At 41.5% G+C, this 19,506-nt stretch overlaps 1 protein-coding gene and 1 non-coding gene across 4 annotated transcripts in view; both read right to left on the bottom strand.

Moving 5' to 3' along the window:
* LOC124555277 (solute carrier family 41 member 2-like) overlaps positions 1-19,506 on the bottom strand; it is a 507,467-nt gene that overhangs the window by 27,347 nt on the left and 460,614 nt on the right. For all 3 annotated transcript variants that reach the window (XM_047129149.1, XM_047129148.1, XM_047129150.1), the window contains 2 exons: positions 7,762-8,099; positions 3,798-3,977 (listed from right to left, as the gene is read on the bottom strand). In XM_047129149.1, the coding sequence (XP_046985105.1) occupies positions 3,798-3,977; positions 7,762-8,097 (516 nt within the window). In that variant the 5' untranslated portion in view covers positions 8,098-8,099. The remainder of the gene's footprint in view (positions 1-3,797; positions 3,978-7,761; positions 8,100-19,506) is intronic.
* Trnas-uga lies at positions 11,171-11,245 on the bottom strand. The gene has a single exon. It is a non-coding gene; the product is annotated as a tRNA-Ser (tRNA).

Here is a 19,506-nt window from a genome sequence, read left to right as displayed (position 1 = left end):
TCGGGGATGGAACCTAGAGTGGCCCCTCAGCCTCACATGCATACACTGTGGCAGCATGTGGGGACTGCTGTGTATGGGATTTGACCTGCTGCCCACTGGCAGGATTCAGATGGAAGCTGGTGCTCAGGCACTAAGTCCCATGCAGAACTTCTTGGTGGGAGCAGCAGGTATGGATGGCAGGTTGTCAGTGCTGTGGCACAAAGTTTTGTGAGGGACTCAGTGCTGGCAGTGACAGGCACTGCCCAGTCTTGAATGCATGGGTGCTGCCGGTGATGCCCAGTCATCTCTTTGTCCAACATGGCCCTGGCACAATGGTTGTGCTGTCTAACTCCAGTGAAAGGAAATCCCCTTGCCTCAAAATTCAGACATACACTATGTAATGAAAAGTATCCAGACACCTGGATGAAAACAACTTACAAGTTCATGGCACCCTCCATCGGTAATGCTGGAATTTAATATGGTGTTGGCCCACCCTTAGCCTTGATGACAGCTTCCACTCCCGCAGGCATATGTTCGATCAAGTGCTGGAAGGTTTCTTGGGGAATGGCAGCCCACTCTTCATGGAGTGCTGCATTGACAAGAGGTATCAATGTCAGTCGATGAGGCCTGGCATGAAGTCAGTATTCCAAAACACTCCAAAGGTGTTATATAGGATTCAGGTCAGGACTCTGTGCAGGTCAGTCCATTACAGGTATATTATTGCTGTGTAACCACTCCGCCACAGGCTGTGCATTATGAACAGGTGCTCGATCATGTTGAAAGACACTATCACCATCCCCAGCACACTGGACTCACATTCGGGAGGACAACGGTTCAATCCCGAGTCTGGCCATCCCGATTAAGGTTTTCCGTGATTTCCCTAAATCGCTGCAGGCAAATGCCGGGATGGTTCTTTTGAAAGGGCACGGCCGACTTCCTTTCCTGTCCTTCCCTAATCCAATGAGACTGATGACCTCGCTGTTTGGTCTCCTCCCCCAAACAACCTAACCCAACCCCACCATCCCCAAATTGCTCTTCAACAGTGGGAGGCAAGAAGGTGCTTAAAACATCAATGTAGGCCTGTGCTGTGTTAGTGCCACACAAAACAACAAGGGGTGCAAGCCCCTTTCATGAGAAACTCCATAACATCACCACCTCCAAATTTTACTGTTGGCACTACACACGCTGGCAGATGATGTTCACTGGGCATTCACCATACCCACACCCTGACCCTGGATTGCCACATTGTGTACCATGATTCGCCAGTCCACACAACGTTTTTCCACTGTTCAATCGACCAATTTTTACACTCCATACACGAAGTGAGGCCTTGTTTGGCATTTACCGGCATGATGTGTGGCTTATGAGCAGCCGTTCAACAATGAAATCCAAGTTTTCTCACCTCCCGCATAACTGTCATAGTACTTGCAGTGGATCCTGATGCAGTTTGGAATTCCTGTGTGATGGTCTGGATAGAGCTCCACCTATTACGTATTGTGACACTCTTCAACTGTTTAGAGTCTCTGTCAGTCAACAGACGAGGTCGTCCTGTACACTTTTGTGCTGTACGTGTCCCTTCACATTTCTACTTCACTATCACATTGGATGCTGTGGATCTAGGTATGTTTAGGAGTGTGGAAATCTCACATACAGATGTATGACACAGGTGTCACCCAACCACTTGACCGTGTTCGAAGTCCATGGAGTGCCCCATTCTGCTCTCTCATGATGTCTAATGATTACTGAGGTCACCGATATAGAGTACCTGGCAGTAGATGGCAGTACAATGCACCTAATATAAAAAAATGTATGTTTTTGGGGTGTCTGGATACATTTGATCACATAGTGTATTTATATTGCTCTGATGTGCATTTACTTCATTGAAACATTACACTTAGTCATTTTGCCCATAATAAGAGACTTTCTGTTGTTTTTGTGACTATAAAGGCAAGAGGTGTAGGCTGTCTCAGTGCGGGCTGGGTTCTCTGTCGAAGGTGGGGAATGTGGACAGCAGCAGAGGTGAGTCCTAGTAATGATACAAGAACTCTCTATTAGTTCTTTACCAATTCATACATCTCAGACACTCTTCTGATTGTGCTCCTTTCTCTGGCGTGGCCCAGAGTTTGCTCGTAATATTCCAGCATCATAGCTGCAGACATAGACGTATGTGGGCGGCATGCACACGCTGCTTGGCAGAGAGTGCTGACTGGCATCTCTAGTATCCAAGGCAAGCTGAGTTGGCAAGATGCGGCTGCTCTGCAGTCACAGGTGGCCACCAGATCTTCTCTAATGGAGAAAATTGGGTCATTCCAGAGGCATGGTGATGGCGGTGCCCAAAGTTACTGACAGTGAGGAGCAGAGAAGGGCAGATGGTACGGTGCTGCCTGCCTGGGCTGGGCAGACAGGCAGAGGTCCCTCCTTCATGGACCAATGGCAGCAGAGTTCACAGTGAGGATTCCCACCTGACCCACAACAGGTGCTAGGTGTGGCCCTGCTGTGCCTGAATGTGATGTACTTGACTGGGCCAGTGTTTAAATGCCGGTTCCTGGCACTGAATTTGTGTAAGGGCCGTGTTTGTGGGACACAGCAAGTCATCTGGAACAGGGCAATGACCAGTGTCTGGCATAATTGTCAATGACACGGAAGTCAGTCCAGCTAGAGCTGCTTCTTGAAGGCTAGCCCAGGGCACTGACACCCGGGATGGTGTCACAGAAGTCTTGCTGCTGCTGAGGGATGCTGATTAAGCAGGAGCAATGGCCAGCTGCAGCCAATGTCTATGGCTTGTGACCTGATTTTGGCGCTTGTGGTCTGATGACACAGGGGCCAGTTGTACAGTTCAATGACCAGCATCTGCTGTGTGGCTGCAATCTCATTGCAGTTCTGGGTGCTGATTCTGCTCAAAGTCCTCCTATAGATTTCTCTTGTTACTGTAGCTTCGACCCACATGTTACAGTTATTACCACTGTATGGTGCAGTTTTCTGCTGAATGTAGCTAGCCTCATTTTGCAGCCCTCTTACATGGATGTTGTTTCAACACACACTGTCATACTGCAGCCACTAGTCTGTGGCTGCTAGTGCAATACTTAACAGTCGCTTCCTTACTACTTCTCATTACTTTTGCTAAAAAACTGTGTAGCAACACTACAGTATCTTGGTCTATCCCTATGCTATGCCCACTCCCAACCCCTTGCCACATGTATCATACCTCTGTGATAGACCAAGCTGCAATACCTTTTCAATACAACCACCCAGCACAACCTTCTCCAATCTGTCATGGGTTTTTTCTAGTCTGTCAGAGGCAGGGTCACCTGTTGGTTGGTTCGTTCTGATGGCCTGATGCTGGTTTGAACTGTCATCCTGAAAGCGAGTCCAGTGTGCTAGCCACTGCACCATCTTGCTCCTTGCTCAGTGGGGTCACCTGTGAAAGCCATCATGTATACCAACTCCTCTGTAATTTAGGTGTAGCATTTAATGTGAGCATGAGCACCAACCAGATTTCCACCTGACTGAATGGCCACTGCCAACGCATAGATGGGAGCTGTCCATTGAACACATTCTTTGATCCTGCTATCTTCCTGGCTCCATCTCTGCTAGTCCCTGCCCTGCACCACCACCACCACCACCACCACCACCACCACCACCACCACCAAACCTTAAATGAGATGACTGCTTAAAAATTGTAACCATTTTGGAACATGGAACTATAATCCATATTTACTGCTTAAATACTGACATTTTGTAACATCTTGTGTAAATAAAATAGAGAAATCTCAAAATTATCTTCAGTTTTGAGAAGTACATGAGCTAGTTATATATACCTGTACAAGGGCTATATTTCCTGTCACCATGAGAAATGTCTCCCTCCTGCTATCCATGAGCCCTAAGTTTGCTTGGGTAGACAATCGAGATGCAAGACACATATCCAAATTTCCTTTAAGTCCAGTCAGGGAAGGCACCAGGATCATCAGTGAAGATATTTCCACAAACACAGCCCATTTCTGTAAAAAAAAAAAGTGTTTATACATTGCACAAGCAAAAGAAAACAATAGTGAATTTTGAAAGTAACAGTTCATTTCGTGAACATTGCATCATCTCATCAGATCTATGATCTGTACTAAAGTTACAGCAGATGTCCTTCACAAACAAATAAATAAATAAAACAGCACAGCTTGTTTCTTTCACTGTGGCATTAGTGTGTGAAATTCACAACATTAACTCAAAATTCTTATGAGGAAGTGTATGTGTCATCAATAGCACAATAGCAGTTACATTGTTACCCCATGAAAAATGCTAACTACTTGAATAAAAGTTGTTTCTCTGGTCAATGAATGAATGTACTGACATTGAAATGGGGAATGAATAAGGGATGAGTTTGTCTTCTTAAACTGCTTCACTGAGGATGATCATACACCAGTTCCCCCTTTTAATTGTTACTCAAATGCCAGAATTACAGATATCGAGATAGTCAACATGTAACAGAAAATAAAATAAAATTTCTTTGCACTCCTGTTTGACTGTAATTCTATATAAACTTGATGAAGAATCTGCTCCCAGTCTACCAACAGTTTATGTTAGATTGCTGGAATAACAAAGCACTCTGAGCTATGGGGAGAAGGCCATGTCAGTTCTTTTTTTTTAATCATAAGACATATGTGTACAAATCACAGGCCTACATCAGTGATGCCAGTTTTTCGTATTATGGAACAACATTTATGTTTGTGTATTATGATCTTTTTGGAGCCTGGCTAAACACCTACATATGATTCAACATTTATTCTGCAAACAGTGATTTTATGGAAATTGGCTCACTGTCTATGATATCTAGACAGCAGTAGATAGTGGTATCAATGTTGATGAAGTATTTTTTGACTTCCAGAAGGCATTTGATACAGTGCCAGATTGTCAGCTAATTAACAAACTACAGCTCACAGCATATTAGACCATATTTGTGATTGGATTACAGACTTTCTAGAAGATGCAACTCAGCACAATCATATTAAGCGAGATAAATCATTAGAAGTGAAATTAGTTCTGGAAATGCCTTAAGAGCCAATGATTCTGTTGCATGTATGGAAGTCGCAATGCTAGAAAATTTCCTGTGCTATCAGTTGATTAATAATTTCATTATTGTGGCTGTTGGCCATTAAAGCAGTATCTCTGTGTGGTGCCATCTAGCTCTAGTGCATGAATACCCCTTGTCAAGTGGCAGCAATGAAAGGCAAGGGATGGCAAAATTTCACTTCTTTCTATTACAGAAAAGCTGATGACCTCCAGGGGCAAGGAGACTGAGACACATCTTTATGACATGTAATCAAACATAGTAAACTTTTTCTCAGTGTCTGCCCCTCCCCCTACTTTCTATTTTTACTTGCAGTGATTTATGGGACTGGCGTGGTCTCCTCTCTCCCAGTCTAGTTCTTTGTTTAATGCTGTTACCATGAGGATACAGTCAGTTTGTAATGCATAGTAGACCTTAGGTAACATATACTGATGTGGCAAAAGTCATATGATAGCAATATGCTCATATACAGATGGCAATAGTTTCGTGTATACAAGGTATAAAAGGGCAGTGCATTGGTGGAGCTTTCATTTATATGCAGGTGATTCATGTGAAAAGATTTCCAATGTGATTATGGCCACATGATGGGAATTAACAGAACTTGAATGCAGAATAGTGGTTGGCGTTGGATGCATGGGACATTCCATTTCAGAAATTGTTAGTGAATTCAGTACTCTGAGATCGACAGTGTCAAGAGACTACCAAGAATATCAAATTTCAGGCATTATTTATCACCATGGGCAATGCAGTGGCTGATGGCTTTCACTTAATGAACGAAACCAGTGGCATTTGCATGGAATTACCAGTACTAACAGACAAGCAACACTATGAGATACTGCAGAAATCAATGTGGAATGTACGATGAACTTTTCCATTGGGACAGTGAACCAAAATTTGGTGTTAATGGGCCATGGCAGCAGATGACTGATGCAAGTTCCTTTGCTAACAGCACGACATCACCTGCATTGCCTCCCCCAGGCTTCTGACCATATTAGTTGGACCCTAGAAGTCTAGAAAACTGTGATCTGGTAAGATTAGTCCCAATTTCAGTTGGTAAGAGCTGATGGTGGGGTTCCAGTGTAGTGCAGGCCCCACAAAGCCTTGGACCTAACCATCAACAAGGCACTGTGTAAGCTGGTGGTGGCTCCAGAGTGTGTGGGCTGTGTTTACATGAATGGACTGGGTCCTCTGGTCCATCTGAACCAACCATTGACTGGGTGACAATGAGTGAATGATTTGGCCACCCAGACCACCCAACATGAATCCTACCGAAAATTTATGGGAACATAATTGAGAGGTCAGTTCATGTACAAAATCCTGGCCCAGCAGCCCTTACATAATTATGGACAGCTATAGAGGTAGTATGACTCATATTTCTGCAGACTTTCCATTACTTGTTGAGTCCACGCCACGTTGAGTTGCTGCTCTATGGGGGCAAAAGGATGCCCCACACAATATTAGGAGATGATATATGACTTACATCACCTCAGTGTACATGTTTCTGTCAGACAGTCAAAGCAGACCATGGTACTAGATTCACAATGAAAAGAATCATTAGTTATTTAGATAATATCTTGTTAACTTATTCAGATACTCAATGATTAATGACTTTAGCAGATGTCATTCTACTTTTTGATCGACTTATGAAAAAACACATCTGTTAGCTCTCACACAGAGGGGAAGCCACAATAACAAATATTTTACCTTAAACCCAGATTATAATAATACAGTGACTGATATTAGACCACATTTGAGCAAGGAAGAGAGGTTGTTGCCAGTTCACCATTAAATGTGATGACTATACGATTACAATAGTGACAACTGTCATGTTACATACTGTATATGTTTACATGCTCCCTCTTATTATATAATATTGAGTCCCTTTTCAGGAAATACTTGTTTTACTGAACACTTGGAATGCTAGCTGCAGACATTCTTTTGTGCAAAATAAACACACCACATGTAGCTGGATCATGATAGTTATGTTACTGGGCGCAATTATTACCAACAACTGACAACGCTTACTGACACTCAAGGTGGCACAGCACTGTGACAAAGGTGGACAGAACAGAAAGCATGACAAAGTATCTTCAATTTGTGTTTGCTATGGTAACTGCCTGTAAATAACTAGCTGACAATCACATTGTTAATTTGGTCTAGGTACAGTGTGTAAACCATAAAAGGAAGCAAACTCAGGATTCAATTTCTCATTGACAGTGAGGTCATAAGTAACAGAGCACTAACCTGAATTGAGGAGGGGTGGGGAAGGAAACTGGCAATCTACTTTTCAGAAGAACCACCCAGCATTTACTCTAGGCAGTTTAGGGAAACCATGGGAAAACTGTATCTGTGTGCCTGGAGGAGGATTTTAACTGTCAGTCTCCCGAATGAGAGGCCAATGTGCTTTCCATTTGCTCTGGATCATAAAATGGTTCAAATGGCTCTGAGCACTATGGGACTTAACTACTGAGGTCATCAGTCCCATAGAACTTAGAACTACTTAAACCTAACTAACCTAAGGACATCACACACATCCATGCCCGAGGCAGGATTCGAACCTGCGACCGTACCGGTCGCGCGGTTCCAGACTGTAGCGCCTAGAACCGCTCGGCCACACCGGCCAGCTCTGGATCATAAAAAGTCAGTTATTAGGGTATATATCAAGAAGCTTGTTAACAACAGACAATGGAAACTCAAGTTAGGAAAGAGTAAGTTCGACACACCTCGACAGTGCCGAGCAGCAGCCCCGAGCCGATGGTGCCAGCACCCGCCAGGAAGAAGGGCACAGAGACCTGCAGGATGGTGTGGTACCAGCGCTCCTGTTTCTCCTGTGGAGTCTCGTCAACAGTGGCCACTGTGGTGATGGTGGCAATGCTGGCAGTGCTGGCCAGTGAGAAGCCACCTGGGGTGGTGGGTGACTTATCATCTGGCGGCACTTTCTTGCTGGCATTCAGTGAGGGCATCTTCTCAAGCGGACTCTTTTGGCCACTGATCTTATCCACATCTACCAACACATGCTCCCCGGGCGCCACTTCGGGCAGGTCTGGGTAAGCCACCATTTCTGCAACAAAGTTAATGCAAGTTTATTGTGATACCAGCTGCTGCTTTTTCACATTTAAGATTTTGGATGATAAAAACTATAACAATTGGTTTAAGTATATGCAGTAAATTACAGTTAAACTAACTATGAACATGTGATCTCAGTAGCAAGAGGAGATGACATATACAGTTCTCGATTTGACCTTCAGGGGAGTGTTTTTAAAATTTTGACTTCTTGAAATATTATTTTAACACTTGTCAGAGGATTTTAAAAGTATGAATATAACAGATTTGCATCAAACAGTGCAAAAGTTCTTTCATACTATGTCTCAAAATCTGCAGTTCTGATACCAGTGCATACCATCACTCTACTCTTCGTTACCGTCCATTGTCTGGTAGTTATGTAAGAGTCGAGGTTCACATGATCGGTGCACTGAAGCACTCAGCCTGCCAATGTTTGATTTATCACAAGGCAATAACTAAGCCCCAGTAAAACCAAACCTGGCTTTTCTCAGAGCAGATTTCTTTAACTGGAGAAAGGTACAGAGAAGTTCAAAATACAGAAGAAGAGTCTTTTTCTTCCAGAGCCTGTTGCAATTATTCAGCAATGTGAAAATAGCACATCTATGATTGGCAACTTGGACAACATCTGCTGGCTGATCACGAGAAAGTTAGAAATTATCAGTTAGTAATTACCAGTTCACTTAGGTTCCTAAATGAAACAGCAAATGCATTGAAAGGTCATGGGACCATCACTGTAAATCTCATAATACTTCTTGATGAGGAACCAAACAATATAGTAGAACTGAAGATCTGCTTGAAGTGCTGCAACACACAATGAAGTACTTGGAATTATAACTCACATGGAACATTGTGCAACAAATAAGAAATTCTTCATTTTATGAAATTATTGCAGCTTCAATGAAGGAAGTAGCTGGCCAGTCGCATTGCCCTGAAATGCCCAAAATAAATGAACTTTTTCTGCATTTTGCACAGTGTGCCAAACTTCAGGGTGCTAATGCTGGCAACAAGTGCTTTCTTGCAAGACTCTCAAGAGTAACTGAATTTCTATCTTCCCATTTTATCAATGGTGCAGCTAATGTGTGGGCAGAACAAGGGTGTGAATGAAGCCCTTGAAGACCAGCCAGAGAGGCATTACATCCACTGCAGGAATCACTGAATGTCACACTACAACAAGCTTCATGAACTGTGGTTGATTGTGTTGTCTTGGTAACTGTGAAAGAAATTGCAAATATAATTCTAGGATACACAAAAAGGAAAACATGTATGGATATGATGTGGGATCGTCTGGTGTCGATAAGACAAATCCAGATCTGAAATTTCAAAGGCTGATACGAATGATGATCTGTAAGTATAATGATGATTTGTAAGCATAAAATCTTTGAAACATTTTAGGGAAAACTATGACCTGATCCAGGAAACAATGACTGAAATATTCAATGCACAGAGCTGAATTAGAGTTGAAAGGCAGACATTTCTGTGGGGCTATGTGAAGTGGCTCAAAAAATTTGAGACTATGTTTTATACATCAGTCACTATGGAAGTGTTTGGGCTATGTGGAGAACTAACTAGATGTCTACAGAATCAAAATTATAATGTAGGTGAAGTGACATTCTGTAGATGTTCTAAAAGCAGCCCTTGCTAATAATATGATTGCATAAGCATTTGATGCACTGTTAGAGAAATCCAAACATTATTCTAAGAACCTCAATCTTAAAGATCCAAACATTTCATGGCCAAATAAAACTGAAACATTATTTATTCCTGGGGAATTGTCTAATGAATGAAGATTTAAGAGAAATATTAGAAATTCATGATTTTCTGAAGGAGACCGCTCGTAGGTTCAAACAAGAGGAATGAAGTGTCCATCCCATATTGAATGGTGACTTTTTATGTACTCCAAAGATAAATCCTCCATCTACACAAAGTTTGACTAAGTTGCTTTGAGTACATACACCTGACTTTACTCTCTACAGGCTTCATGCACAACTTGAAATGCTGCAGAACATTACAAATAGAGTAGAACCATGTAACGTATCCACTGTTGAAAGACAATATACTGTTGAATGTGTTAGGGTTAAAGAAGTGTTTCAGCAAGTTATTCACTTGGTCATTATGATTAAGAAGGTTGAAGTGTCATCAGCATTCTCTGAGAGGACATCCAGAGCCTTGTGACAACTTAAAACTTGTCTCGGACCAAAAATGGCACAGTTGAGACTCGGCCATCTACCTCACCTCTTATATTCATTAAGACAGGGCTAAAAAGTTAATCTCATGGCTGTCATGAATGAATTTGTTGTCCAGATAGGGGAAATGAAAGCTGCATTTAGAAATTGTGTGCAAAATTTTTGGAGGGAGAAAAAGACCATAAATTCCTCCCCCTCCTTCAAATAAATTATAACTTTTTCCCATTCAGCTGTGCTGTAAAGTGTTTCTGAAATAGTAATAACAACAACAACAGGTTTACCAGTGGCTCATTGTTATTGCAGGCTACAGTATATCTGAACTACTGTTTGTAAGTGGTTTCAGAGGAAAGTACAACTAATGTCTTCCCTGCTATGTGACGAATTTTTCAAAATTGAAGAAACAAAATTGTTTTCAAGAAGCAGGATCTATATAACTGGTCACATATTGTGACTCTTGGAATTAATGAAGTGTTTCTCTTTGTAGAACAACATAGCACTGTCTGATTAAGCCCTTCACACACTTTTGATATACATATTTGGTTAATAGCTTTGCTGAAATACCTAGCTTTAATATACATCAGTCAGAATCAGTGAATAGGTTTACTTGCCTCCCCTCCTCCCCCCCCCCCTCCCAAAAAGAAAAGAGTTGCTACATCACTGTATTCAGATTATTAATGGAGTGGAAAATTTAGTTGTGATGGGGGACTGGAATTCAACAGCAGAAAAAGTAAGAGAAAGAAAAAAGGTAGGAGAATTTGGACTATGGGAGAAAGAATGAAAGGAAATGCCACCTGGTAGAATGATGCGCAGAGCACAGTTTGATCATTGCCTAAAACTTGATATAAGAATCATGAAAGAATGAAACTTCCTGGCATATTAAAACTGTGTGCCCGACCGAGACTCGAACTCGGGACCTTTGCCTTTCACGGGCAAGTGCTCTACCAACTGAGCTACCGAAGCACGACTCACGCCCGGTACTCACAGCTTTACTTCTGCCAGTACCTCATCTCCTACCTTCCAAAATTTACAGAAGCTCTCCTGCGAACCTTGCAGAACTAGCACTCCTGAAAGAAAGGATATTGCGGAGACATGGCTTAGCCACAGCCTGGGGGATGTAAAGTAAGAAGTAAAGCTGTGAGTAGCGGGCGTGAGTCGTGCTTCGGTAGCTCAGTTGGTAGAGCACTTGCCCGCGAAAGGCAAAGGTCCCGAGTTCGAGTCTCGGTCGGGCACACAGTTTTAATCTGCCAGGAAGTTTCATATTAGCGCACACTCCGCTGCAGAGTGAACATCTCATCATGAAAGAAGTTTGTATATGTGGGGGAAACCTGGAGACACCAGTATGTTCCTGATAGATAAGACAGAGATTTAGAAACCAGATTTTAAACTGCAAAACAGTTCTAGGGCCAGATGTAGACTTTGGTCATAATTTAGTGGTAATGAATTGCTAATTAAAACTGAAGTAACTGCAAAAAGTGGGGAAATTAAGGAGATGGGACCTGGATAAATTGAAAGAACCACTACTTGTTGAGAGTTTCAAAGGGAGCATTAGGCAATGACTAACTGTAACAGGAGAAAGGAATACAACAGAAGATGAGTGGGTAGCTATGAGTGATGAGATAGTGAAGGAAGCAGAGAGTCAAATAAATCAAAAGACAAGGCCCAACAGATATCCTTGGATAACACAAAAGATATGGAATTTAATGTCTGAAAGGAGAAAATATAAAAATGTTATTCAATCTGAGCACTGGGCAAGCAATAAAGGAAACCAAGGAGAAAACTGGTGAGGAAATTAAAATTGTGGAAGGAAAAAAAAAAAAAAAAAAAAATGAAAAAAATTAGATTTGCTGATGGCTTTGTAATTCTGTTGGAGACAGCAAAGGACTTGGAAGATCAATTGAATGGAATGGACAGTGTCTTGAAAAGAAGTTATAATATTAGTATAAGTAAAAGCAAAATAAGGGTAATGTGAATGCAGTCAAATTACATCAGGCAATGCTGAGGGAATTAGATATGAAAATTAGAGAGTAAAATTAGTATGTGTTTTTTGCTATTTGGGTAAGGAAAAGACTGATAATGGCTGACATGGAAAAGATATAACACGCACATCAGTTACAGCAAGAAAAGCATTTCTAAAAAGAGGATTTGTCAACCTGTTGATGTGTTCACATCAAGGTAATAGATATATCTCCTCTGGTTCAAAGACTATGTAAGCTAGCCAGTATCGATTTTGTCTCACGCTGGCTGGGTATATGGTGCATGTAGGAGGCAAGCAGTGGGGCTGACGGAACTGAGCCACCAGGAGGCACAACTGTCGTGCGCTGCAGCTGGAGCACAGTGTTCGAGAGAGACGAGTGACAGCTGGACTGCCTTGGTGTTAACACCGGACGTTGATCTGCTCTCCGGCCCTCAGACAATTGTTATGGGGCTCTGTTTCCATTTGCTGGAGTTCCAGTCTTACCGAAAATCTTTGCAGTGAGCATCATTCCAACGACAACTGTGGTTATTGCAAAAATTAAAGAATTGCACAGGCTCATTCGTCGTATAAAAACTTTCTCAGTTCAGATTCAGATTATGATACTGGTGCTGCTCATTACTTGTCATTAATTAATATTCAACTAAGCCGGGACATGCTAATTGGTTGCGAAAGAGGCATTTTGGTTTTCGTATGTGTATATCAGTGAATGTTCTTTTCATTAGTTAAAGAGAGATGTGTAATTGTTAAGGTTTTTTTACTCATAATTAAGTTGCTGGGTTGTTTTCTTAATTGTATGGCCACTATTTTATTGTGTTTTATTTGCATGTTAAAGACTGCAGCGTATATATATAAGGCTGTGGGTAGAAATGTTTCTAATAGCAGATTTCTGTGTGTTCTAGTAGGCTTTCTTGTTCTGGTTTCAATGTTTATGTACCTTGGCCTGGAGGAGTACGCAGGTTGTGTGGGTCCGTTCGCAGAGCAAGAAGGGCATGTGTCCAGAGCAGGACTGTAAAATTCTAAATTGTATTTTCTTCCTGTAATTTAGCACTCTTATTGAGCTATAATTGTCTGAGTAGCTTATGCTTAAATGTGTGGTAATTAAGCTTGCAGAAATTTTGCTTTGTTCAAGGTTTACTAAGATAATGTTGAACGTTCAATAATTTTATTAATTGGGTAAATATTTTTTTTAATGCAATTATGCTTGTGTCTTTTTAACGCTGAGTTTTTTTTAGTATATTTTATTTTAGGGAAAGGTAAACTTTAGTCTGGTTGTGAGATGAGTTTATTTCTGAGTTCACTTCGAAAGCCTTTGCTTAAATTTTTGGTGTTACTGAAATGATTTAAAGAAAATTAGATAGTGATCATATTTATTTCAAAATTTGTTTGCTGAAGGATAAAGAGTGTAATGAATGTAAATTGTACAGTATATTTTTTTGAGTACCAAGGAATGTGAACATGTGCTGACGAAATACACTATAATAAAATTTATTATATGTGCAAATTTGGGCCTAGTCCTTCCTTAATCAAAAGTGAGAGCCTGTTCTAAAGATTTTAAGTCATCGCTACAAATGGTAGCAGAGCGTGGTTCCTCTGTTTGCCGCATTACATTCCTTGGTGCTTTGTTAGCTGTATAAGTAATAGAATTATATTGGGTTGAGGGCCTTGTTTAAAATTCCCTGTGTGTTTCCAGCTCCCGTGCCATGGCAGTTTACTATGTGTTGGGCTTAAAGTATCTAACAAAAGAACCACTGCAGTATGAACTTCGAATAAGAGGTGAAGGAGACGAGGGCAGTGTGGCCGAATTGAGCCAGCAGTTGCGAGGTATATTAGACATGCCTGTAAACATCACTGCTGTGCAGTAGACGAGGTGAGTACCGCATGCGCTGCATGTCTTTCCTTATTGGGTGTTTTAAAAGAAGGCATTGAGTTTTTAGAAGGTTCTAGTCCCTCCCAAGCTCAATTGTTATAGTTACACGCTCTGGTGGATCACATGGCTAATCGAGTTAGTGACATTCAGCTTGCTTGTGAAGGCAATAAATTTCTGAATGATATACGGGTGTTGCAACAAGAATTAATTTCAGTGCAAAGGACCCTATTTACTTATAAATGGCAAGAAGGCGAAGGGAAGCAAGGTGTCGAGGAAGGTAGAAAGGGGCAGTCTGAATACTGCAGTCCTGAGTTCGGAACAATTTAGTAAAATGCTGAATCCCGTGTTACCACTATTTCAGGGAGTACATAGATTGTCTGTAATGGGCGTTAATAGTATAAAAGAGCTATTATGGTTAATTGTTAAGTTGGAAAACCAAGCTCGTGTATTACAAGTCTCGGAAGGATTAATCTGTCAGTTAATTTATCCATTCGTTAAAGGACAGCTAAGTCGGGTAATTAGTGAAGTGTTAAACTAAGGTGGTTCCTTTTTTTGTCTACGTCAGACAATTTTGAAAGAGTGTTCAGGTGAATGAAGGCACAAGGATCTTGTGGATGATTATTTTTATCATGTTCAGGATAGTGATGAGTCATTGTCTGAATATGTCAATAGGGTGAGAACAGCTATAATAGCTCTATGCACTGAAGTAACCAAGGTAGATGCTGTGAGTAGCCTGCTTGAAGGTATGCGTCCGCAAGATCGGTCTCGGGTGATCTTTGCAGAAAAAGCCCATAATAAGGGAAGGCGTGTGTTGTCGTTGGCAGTTGGAGACCAAGTCTTTGTCAAAAATTTTTGGGAGCATTTGCACTGAGATAATGAAGCGGTCGTCAAGTTGGCACACAGATATGTAGGCCCATGTCAGGTCGTTCTAACCGCAGTAAACTTCCTGGTATGGGACCTGAAAACGCACAGGGAGTTTTGAACCCATCTGAACCAACTCAAGGTGGGGTGGCCCGGGGGAGTTTTGGTTTAAAGGGGGGAGACTGATGTGTTCACATCGAGGTAATGGAATCTATCTCCTCTGGTTCAAAGACTATGTAAGCTAGCCAGTATCGATTTTGTCTCACGCTGGCTGGGTATATAGCGCATGTCCGAGGCAAGCAGTGGGGCTGACGGAACTGAGCCACCAGGAGGCACAACTGTCGTGCGCTGCAGCTGGAGCACAGTGTGTGAGAGAGGCGAGTGATGGCTGGACTGCCTTGGTGTTAATACCGGACGTTGATCTGCTCTCCGGCCCTCAGACAATTGTTATGGGGCTCTGTTTCCATTTTCTGGAGTTCCAGTCTTACCGATAATCTTTCTAGTGAGCATCATTCCAACGACAACTGTGGTTATTGCAAAAATTAAAGAATTGCACAGGCTCGTCCGTCGTATAAAAACTTTCTCAGTTCAGATTCAGATTATGATACTGGTGCTGCTCATTACTTCTTGTTAATTAATATTTGAGTAAGCTGGGACATGCTAATTGGTTGCGAAAGAGGCATTTTGGTTTTTGTATGTGTATATCAGTGAATGTTCTTTTCATTAGTTAAAGCCATGTTTTTTTTACTCGTAATTAAGTTGCTGGGTCGTTTTCTTAATTGTATGGCCACTATTTTATTGTGTTTTATTTACATGTTAAAGACTGCAATGTATGTATAAGGCAGGCGATAGAAATGTTTCTAATAGAAGATTTGTGTGTGTTCTAGAAGGCTTTCTTGTTCCGATATCAATGTTTATGTACCGTGGCCTGGAGGAGTACGTGGGTCGTGTAGGTCCGCTCGGAGAGCAAGAAGTAATGTGTCCAGAGCAGGACTGTAAAATTCTAAATTGTCTGAGTAGCTTATGCTTAAATGTGTGGTAATTAAGCTTGCAGAAATTTTGCTTGTTCAAGGTTTGCTAAGATAATGTTGAATGTTCAATAATTTTATTAATTGGGTAAATATTTTTTTATGCAATTATGTTTGTGTCTTTTTAACGTTGAGTTTTTTTAGTATATTTTATTTGAGGGAAAGGTAAACTTTAGCCTGGTTGTGAGGTGAGTTTATTTCCGAGTTCACTTCGAAAGCCTTTGCTTAGATTTTTGGTGTTACTGAAATGGTTTAAAGAAAATTTGATAGTGATCATATTTATTTCAAAATTTGTTTGCTAAAGGATAAAGAGTGTAATGAATGTAAATTGTACAGTATATTTTTTTGAGTACCAAGGAATGTGAACATGTGCTGAGGAAATACACCATAATAAAATTTATTATATGTGCAAATTTGGGCCTAGTCCTTCCTTAATCAAAAGTGAGAGCCTGTTCTAAAGATTTTAAGTCATCACTACAACTGTAATATAAACTTAAGTGTCAGGAAATCTTTTCTGAAGGTATTTGTCTGGAGTGTAAACTTGTTTGGAAGTGACATGTGAATGATAAACAGGTTAGGCAAGATGAGCATCGAAGCTTTTTAAATGTGGTGCTACAGAAGATTTATAGATCAGATAATTAACAAAGGTGTACTGAATTGATTTGGGGGGGGGGGGGGAGGGTTATTGTACCACTAACTGATTAATAGAAGGAATCAGTTGACAGGGCATAACCTTAAGCAACAAGGCTTCATTAATTTGGTAATAGAAGGAACTGTGGGAGGTAAAAATTGTAGAGGGAGATCAGAGCTTGACAACTGTAAGGTGGTTCAAATGGATGTTGATCGCAGTATTTATGCTGAGAAGAGGTGGTTTCCACGGGTAGACTAGCTAAGAGAGATGCTCAAACCAGAATTCAAACTGAAGACCACAACAAAAATTTTGTTTTGTAAAGCGTAACTGAAATCAACTTGCTCTGCTCCATAACAATGTATTTTTGAAAATGTAATGATTTTAATGTTTTGTATTTAAATTCCTGCAGCTGGTGCACATAATCCCTCTATTTATTATCAATAGCAAATGTCTCAGACAAATGCAACTATTTTATAATTAATGACAATGATTAAAAATTACTTAATTTCACATCCGAGTCCTTTAACAGATCATTCAGTAAACAGTGTAAGATTAATGAATGGACTGTGGGAGGAATGATTGCTTGTACGTCTCTGTGTGAGCTGTTATTTCTTGAATTTTATCTAGCCCGCCTTGCTATACAGGGTGATTCAAAACAACATTTACAAACTTACGTGGTACATCGGGCATACGACAAGGATCAGTTATCACGTAGGAACTGGGGGCTGCAAAAGACATCCAGGGCTACTAAATAGTGTTGCAGTTACTTAATCACATGCTACAAATGGACGCACCCTACAGGAGATGCTCAAAAGTTTGTCCAGATGCATCGATACATGCCCAACATCAATACTGAATCGAATAGCACACCCACTCAAAGATACCTGGTGTATCTCGAAGACACCCTGCCACCGCAACAATTCTGCCACTAGGTCCTCTGTGCGATGTAACAGTTGTTTCATACACAAGACCTTTCAGATACCCACAACAGGAAAAAATGGAAAAATTGTGGTAAGGTCTTATGGGACCAAACTACTTAGGTCATCAGTCCCTAAGCCTACACACCACTTAATCTAACTTAAAATAACTTACGCTGTGGACAAACACACACACACACACACACACACACACACACACACACACACACAGGCTCCAGTGTACTGAAATTGAATGCGGCGATGAATAGGCATGGCAACACCATTCGGCATGCCCGACAGAAGCTCTCACAGGAATATGAGATACGTGCAACCATCATGTCGGTCTGGGAAAATGTATGGCCCAAGTAAACAGTGTCCGACGATGGCAGCCCCTACATTAAGGATAAATTGCTTTGTGAGGCATGCATTCATGTAGCAAATGGGTTCACGTTCGCCCACGTATACAGGTTGTGAACGTTAATCACATCCTCGAGTGAGAACACGGTCTCATCAGTGAAGAGGATAATCGCTGGGGAGCTCTGGTCTGCAGCGGTTTCCTGCAGAAACCACCACGCAAATCCCGTGCACTTGTTTTAGTCCCACAGTTGCAATGTCTTTACGCGTTGGGAATGAAACGGATGCAGTCCTTCATCGTGTACAGTGCGCCAGACGGAGTATTGGGAGATCTCAGTGGCGCGGTACACACCTCGTGTACGTGTTGAAGGCATACGCCAATGTACCATGTCAGTTCTGAAACTTTTTGTTGTTGAATCACACTGTATAACTGAGCTCAGCCCGCCGCGCCACAGCCGCAGGCTGGCAGGCTAGCAGGCCGGCCCGCCAGGCTGTGCGCTGCGCTTTTACGGATTCACCACTCCTGCCCGTCTACTGTGCGCGCTTTGTGTCTGTCCCCAAGGTCATAAAAGTTACGGGCAAAAATGTGTCTTCGACGTCGTGCACTACATGACTGCTTTATATGGCAATGAATTCGTACTTTGTGACTTATCAGCGAACCCGCCCTACAAAAATGCAGTGCCTCTAATTCCTGCACTGTATGCTTGATTTGTGTTATTTTGAAACTAATTACATATCCTCAAAGTTAACCTATTCTTTAATTGTTGTTGCTGTCATATGCACGCCTCTGATCACAAAAAAGACCTATGTGGATATCGTAAATGGCTGGAGTTGCAATAAAAAGTAAATAAATAGATAAATAAAAACGGATAAAGTGGCACCACAGTGAAGCACAGAAATTCGAACGTTCATTGAATTTGCTGTCAACCTGTCCCTGTATACTTAGTCGAAACAACAATAGAAGGGGAGAGGGGGTAGATACAGGGCCAGACAGAGCAGCCCGGCAGGGAAGCGGCGGGCCGGCCAGGCGTGGCAACTGTGTACGGTGCGGTCCAGGCCGCGAGACAACAGTTGAGACTCAGACCGGGACTCGGAACCACGAATCCGCCCTGCCGCGCGGTTTTGCCTTGTCCATTACATTATTCGAACACGGCTCCTGCATCGACTCAAACTTTCAATGTCACTGCTGCTTCCCTCCTTTTACTTAATTAATTTGATTCGGCAGGACCGTTTTTAGTAACCATAGACCGCATGGCTGAACCTGTGGGGCGGGCACTGTCAGTGGAATTTTTGTGATAAACTCGTAAAATAACATTTTAGAATCATTTTAGAATTAAAAGTCAATAACGCAGCATTTCAGGTTTACTGACTAACTATGCGAAGTTTTATTATACAGTTTATGATTTAATGAATTGAAGAGATTTTAAGAAACGTAAAAAACTGAAAAAATTAATGTAATCAACTATATTATTAACGTTGCTATAAACAACGGTAATTATTAAAAAGAACAAAAGACTAATATTTATTTCCATGAAAAACTCAGTATTTCAGTTTTAAAAGTAACATATTGCAATTATAAGCAAATATGT

The sequence above is a fragment of the Schistocerca americana genome, chromosome X, assembly GCF_021461395.2.
Source record: "Schistocerca americana isolate TAMUIC-IGC-003095 chromosome X, iqSchAmer2.1, whole genome shotgun sequence".
In the NCBI taxonomy this organism is placed as follows: domain Eukaryota; kingdom Metazoa; phylum Arthropoda; class Insecta; order Orthoptera; family Acrididae; genus Schistocerca; species Schistocerca americana.
The sequence above is the reverse complement of the archived record's forward strand: the minus strand, read 5'-3'. Positions and strand labels throughout refer to the sequence as shown.